Raw genomic sequence first — 10,000 nt, 5'->3', positions numbered from 1 at the left:
CAGGCCGAAGTCAGCCATGGACCGTTTTAGCATGTGGGAGAAGATAAAAAAGGCGACAAACGAGGAAATACGTGAAAAGAGAGATAGAAATAAAAGGAGCAAAATCTTTTTGTTTAAAAATGAATTACTCTAAACATTTTTATCGATGATTATTTTTGTTTTTGTGGCATTTATTACATAAATTCATTAATCAGACTTGTGTTTACTATCTTAGAATGTTTGTAGTAGTCCTTGGTCGCAGTATTTAATGGGGCTGCTTCTCTGCATCTGAACTCCTGATGTGTTTTCGAACAGTTATTTGTTTCATTGGTTATATATGTTTGGAAAGGAAACTGGTAACGGTAACGGAGCAGTAGACGCAGGCATAAAGAAGGACATTTTCTCCGTTTGATAAGGGAAAAAAATTACAAAAGCGATAGTTTTATGTTATTTGCTAAAAGTGATTAGTACCCCCAGGAAACTGCTCTTGATATACCTACTAAATGTTCTCTGAATGAAGAGTGCAATACAGAAAAGGAAAATTGGTCTTATTTACGATGAAGGGAAATTGTTAGTTTTGGTTTAAGGAAATTTATTCGTTTCATGTAATTTAGCTTGAACAAGAGCTATCGGGGAATTAAAATGTTTTTGGACCATATTCTGGCTTGGAAACTATAACCCTTGTACAATGAAAGGTTCCAGTAGTATTAAATTTTTCTTTTATTATTTTCATTCTCATTTATATATTTTGACCCAAATATGTGCTAATTGGTGTTTTTCTTTTCTTCTTCGGCCTGTTTTTACCTTTTTGCCCTTTTCTGCCATTATTAATTACTGTTTTTGAGAAGTTTACTCAGCAAGTTCATACGTTTTGTCCCTTTCCATGAAAATATTCTTTTCTCATGGTCTTATAAGTACAAGGTCAGATGACCGTTCAATTTAGATTCTCTGTGATTTTAGAGTATTGAGGATAGACAATGTATTTTGAATGCAAGGAGTTTGTGAAGTATCCTTAGTGTTTTGCCATTGTCACCAATGGCATTTTAGAAATTATATCCTCTCGTGTATCTTTTTGTTGATAATTTAGCAATATACTATATACTGTCGTAGCCTGTAAGCAGTTTCGAAAGTCCGTCAATGGGTAGAAGATTTTATACATCTAAAACAGTGCCTAATTTAATAGATGCAGACGTACTGAAATAATATATACTTTAACTATGAAAGGTACTTTTTCCGTATGAAAAGAAAGAAAACGTTGGGGCCACGATGTTTGATTGTAAACTCACACAGTCTTGTCACATTGGTGTAGTAAAATTAAGCCCTAGAGATCTCTACTTTTTTTAAAGTAATTTCTCGTTTTATTTTGGCAGTCGGTGTGAAGTCTTCATTGAGGCTGTATGATTCACTGGAGATCAAATCTTGAGTATGGTTACCTAATATATTATTGTGCACGTAAACCTAAATTGGGGAAAGTGCTTTTTGTACATATTTTAGAATATGGTCAGGTGTATTTAGAGCTTCGTCTGTTGAGAGCATTTATGTAGATACTTACTAAATGACACTTGATTCGAGAAGAGAGGAATTAGGTTTGCAGTATATGCGTAAACTTAAATCTGCCCCTAATAACTCTTTCAATTTTCTCAAAAATTTCGGATAATTTTAATTCATCAAAATGACGATATTTCTCCTAAGAGGCAGATAAAACCCATAGAATTAATTATTCGCATGAATTTCCTTAGGTAATACCTGAACTACCCATGTGGCCAGAATCAGTCGTTATGAAAGAGGTAGTAGGCTGGTCACGGCTCCTGCCACACGTTGAGAATTTATCGCTAGAGAGTTTTTGGGTCCTCTGCTTGGTTATTTGGTTATCTTAGTGTTAAATTTGTCATCTATCTGTTCTGTATTTCTTTTTTTTCTGGTGTATGTTGAGAGTTATGTTAGGTGCTAAACATCGAAATCGTATATGCCTTGATTTAGGCAAGGGGGTGCCGCGCATGTTCAATTTTCTAGGAGCCTGGCACCAGTGACATGCAAATGTAGTTGTTATCTCTGGCATTATCTTCTGTCATCTGATTTCCTACGGTCTACAGTACCCTTTCACCGCTGCGGTTTATTTGTAATCTTTCGTCGATATTATTCCTATTCCTGCATAACTTGTGTAATTCTTTTTTTTTTTTGGGGGGGGGTGGGGGGGGGGGGGCTTACACTCAACTCCGCTATATCCCGTTCCCCTTTTCTAACTGAATAGTTACCATTTTCTATATTCCTGGTACAGGGATCGGCGCCCTCTTGCTTTATGGCATAGATTTTTTTATGCAACTTATTTCAGATAAAAAAAGATGATTCAGTGATTGAGCGATACGTGATTATGATAATTTTGATGATAATGATGAGGATCATTTTTTAAAACTGATAGCTACACTGTCAATTTTAGTCAAAATGGCCATAATAGTGACGAGCAAAAATGAGTGGCATTATTAATACTAAGGTGAATACCTTTCTCAAAACAATTCTTCACAGATTTTGCTTCAGACGTCATAAGTTTATAAAATATTGTACAGTTTAACTTTTTTTATGATGATTCCAATTACTTTGAGACAAAAGTTTCGTATAAGTTGTCCAGCTTTCTTGAAAGTTGTTTCTGGCACGCTGGGGAGTTTTATTTCGAGTTTATAATATCGAGGACATTTTTATAACAATAAAGAAACGTGTTAATAATCTTTTGTTTGATACTTTTTATTCCATATTTAGTATCATATGGCTTTTTATTACTTTGACGGCATGTACACTTCGATATTCTCACAGTGCCTTCACTTTTATTATTATTATTATTATTATTATTATTATTATTATTATTATTATTATTATTAGCTAAATTACATCCCTATTAGGAAAGGCAGGAGGCCATAAGCCCAAAGAAAAAAAAATAGCTCAGTGAGGAAAGAAAATGGGGAAATGAATAAACTACAAGAGAAGTAATGATGAACAATTAAAATGAAATATTTTAAGAACAGTAACATTGAAATAAATCTTTCATATATAAACTATAAAATCATAAGAAAAAAAAACAAGAGAAAAATGTATAAGATAGAAAAGTGTGCCCGAGTGTACCCTCAAGCAAGAACACTCAGGCAGTGTAAGGCCATGGTACAGAGGCTATGGCGCTACACAAGAGTACAAGGGTTTGATTCTGGAGAGTCCTCCTGGAGGAGCTGCTCACTTACTCTTAAGCTCAAGGCTCTCATGGTATAATGCACTGGATTCACTTAATTTAACTGTAAGATGTGGTTTAAGTAACGCTTCTGGGAATTCTGTGGTTTATACTCCACTCTGCATAGGCAGATATTATCTGAAAGTTATAACCTTTTTTTTGTGCAGATTGAAGTTATAAATGTTTATCCAGGTATTAATATGCGTATTCAGAATATATCTTTCATATTCTTTTTTAACGTTTTGATTTTTTTTCAGCAATAGAAATCTCTTTACAATATCTCTCTGACCTAAAGTTCGCGACATAAATGTCCCTGTGGATGTTCACCAAATTCCTTTTAACATGATATATGTAAGGGTTTTAGTAAACCTTTATTTGACTAACATCTTTTAGCAAGGGGCTATTAAATCTTATTTAATCTTGCTGCAAGCGTATGGAAATGGATTTTTAAGTGAAGGACTTTTAGTTGAGGAAACCTTTGAAATGCTTTTAGCTTTACCTTTGAGTCTTCCAAAAATTTATGTTCTCTATTTTTGTATCCTTTTCCTCTGATATGTAGTTTTCTTTTTATTTTCTCGCATGTGATCTTTGTTTAATTTTTATCTATATATTTTTATATTGTAATTTTCATTTATGTTTCGTACAATGTTTATTCGTATGAATTTTTTATTTTTTCCTAATTTTTTCTCTCCTTTTTAATGGCACTCTTTTTTTTTGGTAATCCTCACGTAGTTTTCCTTAAATATTTGGTTTTGTATTTTGATTACTTTTACTGGTATTACATTTACTTATATCTGATATTTTATGCACTACATTGTTTATTTTTTTATTATCAATTTGATCATATTTACATATGCTTGACAATGTCGATGTCATGTAATGTTAGAATCAATCAATCATTTGTCGATTATTCTTTAAAACTGGTTTACTTGTGAAGTATTTTCTTGTGCCTTTAGAGGACTCAATTGCAGTGACAGGGAAATAAGATGAATGGGTGTGTTCATTTCAACAATTTTTGGAATATGAAAGTTCCTCTCTGATAAAATGAGGAATAGACTCTCACCTTTGGTCATCATTAAAGTTTTAGGAGTCATAACAGTTTTATGACCGATGTTCTAAATGTTGTATTAATATTAGTTATTAAAAGACCTTTCTTTAACCCTCTACAGTCTTTGCACATTACTCGTACACATATACATACACATTATATTTGCAGGACTCAAAAATAGAGAAAACAGGTTTGTTCTGAATGTTCTGCTCTTGCTGCTGAATATATCATTGAAAACAAAATTGAATAATGCATTTGTACATGAAAACTGTAATATTTTAGTCACACACTTTTACCTTATGTTGCTGGCTACAACGTTAAATATCACAACCAAGAATTAACACGAGGAAGCATTTGCAAGTTATAATTCTAATGTAACGTTTTGCGAAGAATTTGCATCTCTGTTTAATAACAACTAGCTACAGATACCAAGGAGCATTTAATGATAAACCTTTAGATTACACTATGTTTAAATAAATAAGTTTCTAATCCGGATTTTTGTGTGTGTGTGTGTGTGTGCGTGTGTTTGTGTGCTATATATGGCTCTTTTGGCTTTTGCTAATCTTGTATATCTTGATTTCAACACCAAAGCGTTCCATACACTGAGGAAGCTTGGCTAAATGGCACATTGATTTTTTCGGTAGAAAAATATAGATTTTTTTATCTGACACGAAGTACATCATAAACTATTCTATTGGTAAATACAAACATTTGTACACACACATACACACATATATACATAAACACACACACACACACACACACACACACACATATATATATATATATATATATATATATATATATATATATATATTGTGTGTGTGTGCTGTATGCAAATGTGTATATATATATTTATGAATAATCTTGCATAATTACATAATGAAAAGATAAATAGAAGAATAAGTAGATATAGCAAATGAAACTATTTATTTGGATACCAACAGTAACCACATATAGCAATTTATTCCATTCAACATAAGCTGGACGATTCACTGGCTTTGGGTGCATATATAATTTCCTTTTAAGGGGGAGGGGGACCTAGTGAAAGATTATGAATATCTAAAGGAAAACCATCATCTTAATTGAAGATGAAACTTCTTTTTTGACACCAAAGAGGAACCAGACTTTTACTCCCACAGGATGTTTGAAAATAAGAATAACACCACTGGCTGCTGCATGCAATGTGGAAATCGCCAAATAGCTGAAGGCTGAAATTTAGTGTGTGATTTGCAGCAATCAATCGTCACATATCCTGTTAAGGTATTCACCCATGCAAATCTCAATCTCGGTAGTTTATTGCTATGTCTGCAACTTCACCATCATTGCGAGCGAAGAATAGAGTGTAGGGGGATCCTATAGGTCTGACTGGTGAGTCATCAGCAGCCATTGTCTGTATATATGGTCAGTCTCTAGGGTATTGTCACTGTCCTCAGCAGGTAGATCTATAGGCTCATCCAAACCCCCAACCTTAGCTCACAAGGATGGTAAGGTTGCAGACGCTACAAGAAACTATGAAGCTTGAGCAGGTCTCGAATCCAAGTCCAGGAGATCGCTTGGCTATGATATTGCCGAAGGATTTTATTCATAAGGAGAGCTTAAAAAGAGGAAATTGTACATGCATATTAGTTTATTAGATCGTTTTTGTAGAGAGTGACGGGGAGAGTTAGGTTGATTATGTAATGTGAGAACACTGTTGGCTAGATAGAGATGGAATCATCACGGTTGATGCAAAAGTTGAGATGGATGGTTTTGTTGGAAAGGAGGCAGTGAAAATGTTGTTTGTACATGCAACAAGGGTAACTTAGTCTAAGAAGGAATAGATAATTGCAAAGAGGGTTAAAATGGATAAGTTTACAAGATTCCAAGCTGGGTGATAATTACTGCAGGGAAGGTCTGTTTTTCTAGGAGAATGAAAAGGTGATAAAACTATCCAGTAGTTGGATGACTAAAAAGAATATTGCAAGATAGAATGATAAGAAGGAGTAAAGTAAAGCCAGTAGAGAAGAAAAAGAAAGTGAAAAATATGTCATGTAATAAAAACAGGTGAAAATAAGATGAGCAAGAACCTAAGGAAAAATTGTAAATTATTTGTAAAAGGAACTAATACAAGGAGTAGGAAATTAAACCAATTGACTTCGGAATGAAAAAAAGATATCAAACGTAAAGATGTGTCTGAATAGAAAAATACATCTGTGGCTAGAATGATGTAGAGTGAACTTGAGTTTGATTGGGTGTTGGTGATAGAAGATAGAAATAGGATGGCCAGGGCATCAGTCACCCGTTGATGTACTACCGCTAGAGAGTTATTGGGTCCTTTGACTAGCCAGACAGTATTGTATTGGATCATCCTTTCTGGTTATGGCTCAAATTTTCCTTGCCTTTACATCAAATAGTCTGGCCTGACAACACTAAGATTATCAAACAATTCTTCTTCGCTCAAGGGGTTAACTACTACACTAATTGTTCAGTGGCTGTTTTTCTCTTGCTAAGGGTAGAAGAGATTCTTTTGCTATGGTAAGCAGCTCCTGTAGGAGGACACTATAAAATCAAACAATTGTTTTCTAATCTTGGATAGTGCCATAGTCTTTGTACCATGGTCTTCCACTGTCTTGGGGTAGAGTTCTCTTGCTTCAAGGTACGCTCGGGCACAATATATATTTTATTTTTCTTACTCGGTTTTTTTTTAAGTTTTAATAGTTTATATATGAAAGGTCTATTTTAAGGTTGTTATTTTTCTTGAAATATTTCATTTTAATTGCTTATTACTTCTCTTGCAGTTTATTTATTTCCTTATTTCTTTTCCTCATCGGGTTATTTTTCCCTGTTGGAACGTTCGGGCTTGTAGCATCCTGCTTTTCCAATTAGGATTGTAGCTTAGCTAATAATAATGATAATAATAATAATAATAATAATAATAATAATAATAATAATAATAATAATAATGATAAGAGTAAAGAGAAAAGAGTAAAGATCATGTAGGTGACAGTAAGAAATATAGGAGTGCTAAGAAAAGAACTATGTTGGTTTAGTCTGGAGTGAATGTACTAGAATCGTGTGTTTCCTGAAATATTTATTTGACATTAAAGGGAAGAGGTGTAATGGGGCATTCAAAGACCGTAGTTGATATACTGTACTGTGTTTTTTTTTCCACATATTTACAGAACGTGGTAAATTTTAATGTACATAGTACTTTCCCATGTAGACACCGATAATTGGGGAGATAAGACAGCTTTTTCTCTCTTTTGAAAGATCTTTAGGTCGTTTATGAATAAAACATGGCGGGAGGAGGGACGATCGGTTGTGACCACAAAAAAACAGTTCCCTGAAGATGCATTCATTGTTTTACAAGTCTAATGGGAAAAGTAATTAATTTGTACAATAGAGATAGTACTTTGTGTAGACTGTTTGTCCTTTCAATATGTTTAAAGTCTATCCCTATTTTGGTAACCAAGAGGGAACATTATATTATGAACTTTGAAATTAATTATTATTATTTTGTATGTATTTTAAAATTACTTCGAGAGCATTAATGAATTGTTAATGCTATTTGGTAAAAAGATAGAATTTATGAAATGCTTAATTGGATGTGATTAATGTGTGGTAATACTTCAATGGTTGTAGTTTTTGCGCAATTTGTTCCTGCTTACTTATCAATTAACTCTCAATGGGATAAGCCTCGCAAATTAACGAACGAGTTAAAAAGATAGTTAGTGACAGTTATATCGACATCCATCTGTAATAGTAGCATACATTAACACATACAGCGTAAATATAAATTGATTAGTTGAGGTCACAGTGTTCAACTTCATATTAAGTATTATTGAATGCATGAAAAACTTCTTATAAAGTTTTCACATTAGTGTTGATGTCTTTAGTTATATAAGAAAAAATATTGTGATATTTTTAGTTTTTGTTTTCTTAAATTTTCATTCCCTTCAAGTTTTTCTACTTTGAATGGCAATTGATATTGAAATAGAATGTATAGTTAACTTAATATTGAGATGGCACTATATACCATTATATTGGAACTATCGTAGGATCCTTTTAAAATATTGTCTAACCCTCTTGATTTTTTGTTTTCAGGTAAGTGCAGTGACGTGCTTTTTGACCGCAAGTGAGTACTATTTTTGTCTTCATTGTTAGAATCTTGTGTGTGGATTCAAGTTCCGGATCTGTTGGCATTTGTTACATTAGCCTAGGCGGAAGACGACTGTGGTTTCAACTTCCGTGAAAAAAAAAAAAAAAACGAGATTTTTAACTTCCCCCATAAGGGATGATATAATTAACGTTAACCTACGTTTTATTTTAAATGGAACCCTTTTGATTTCACTTTAATGTTTGCTAGTTCTCGGATTTGTTACTTGTTCATACTGTGTATGTGTATATATATATATATATATATATATATATATATATATATATATATATATATGTATATATATATATATATATATATATATATATATATATATATATATATATATATATATATACATTTTATGAAAAATAACATAAATCCGGCCACTATCTATCTGTATCTCTCTACAGTATATCTATGGCCATAAGTTATTACTGGTAGAACCACCTGAATTTCTTTATAGAGCAAATGACATTTTACTTTTCTTAATCTCATTTTGTTTATCAAAAGCTCTCTTACTTTATGTCCTAACTACGATTATTTATTACCTATAGCTAAGGTTCACTCATAACCCCTAATTAATGTCTGTATTTTAACTGAACATTATCTTACTTTTACTCATATTCATTTTCAGTCCTGCATTTCAGCTTTCTCTATTAAACTATTTTATCATCTTTTGCAATTCCTCCCATGATTCTCTAAACACAACTATGTCATCTGCGAATCTTAAGTTATGTTATTCCCCATTTAATTCCTACATTTTCCCATTCGACATTATTACAAAAAGAAAATTCTATGCCTACTGTTATTATTATTATTATTATTATTATTATTATTATTATTATTATTATTATTATTATTATTATTATCATCAAAAAATTCCCATTTTATGCTAATTCTAAAAGATTAACTTTAAGAATTATCAGTTGTTAATTCTACAAGTTAATCTTCCAATTAAGCCCAACACTACTACTGCTAATTTTTCCATGTACTGATAATGATGATACTATTGCTACTAATTTTTCTGTTGCCGATGCTATCCATACCATCGCTGGTGTTGCTATTGCTACTATTGCAAATACTGTCTCAATTACCTATGCTACTAAGTTATTTCCCGAAGATTATTTTACTAGCCAAAATTAGGTTGGATCTCTGATTCAGTTCAGTAAATCAATATAGTTTTTCGTCAAGAGCAATGTCCCCTGTAATAAGTATTTACGTTAGTAAAATAACATATATTATATCAACATTGAAATGGAGTGTTTGTGATTACTGGATTTAAACATTTTGGTTTGCATAAGCAGGTGGAACTTGCGGTTGGCGCTTATTAGCGAAGGAGGGAGGGTTGGGACAACAAGGTGACAGGAAAAGGGTCTGGGAGGTAAAGGACCCTAATGGGAGGGAATAGGACAAGATATAGTCGGGCACTAGCCACCCAGTCATCTCAAATTGATGCAAAAGTTTTGTTTTCATTAATGATTTGAAGGTAAATGTTCATAGCACAATTTAGTTCGATAATCAAGCAGTTGGATAAAATTGATCAGAAAAGCCACCAAAATCAAATATGACTACCAAATTTTATTTTGTTTTCGAGTTACGTATCATAGCTATTGTACTA

At 32.6% G+C, this 10,000-nt stretch overlaps 2 protein-coding genes across 2 annotated transcripts in view; one reads left to right on the top strand and one right to left on the bottom strand.

The window, feature by feature from the left end:
* LOC137632337 (pseudouridine-5'-phosphate glycosidase-like) overlaps window positions 1-8,611 on the top strand; it is a 350,199-nt gene extending 341,588 nt beyond the window's left edge. Inside the window, exon 11 of the mRNA XM_068364270.1 lies at window positions 8,328-8,611. Within this exon, the coding sequence (XP_068220371.1) occupies window positions 8,328-8,387 (60 nt within the window). The 3' untranslated portion in view covers window positions 8,388-8,611. The remainder of the gene's footprint in view (window positions 1-8,327) is intronic.
* LOC137632335 (leukocyte antigen CD37-like) overlaps window positions 1-10,000 on the bottom strand; it is a 457,406-nt gene that overhangs the window by 93,787 nt on the left and 353,619 nt on the right. The window lies entirely within an intron of this gene.

Source organism: Palaemon carinicauda, chromosome 41, assembly GCF_036898095.1.
Source record: "Palaemon carinicauda isolate YSFRI2023 chromosome 41, ASM3689809v2, whole genome shotgun sequence".
NCBI classification, from domain to species: Eukaryota; Metazoa; Arthropoda; class Malacostraca; order Decapoda; family Palaemonidae; genus Palaemon; species Palaemon carinicauda.
The sequence above is the reverse complement of the archived record's forward strand: the minus strand, read 5'-3'. Positions and strand labels throughout refer to the sequence as shown.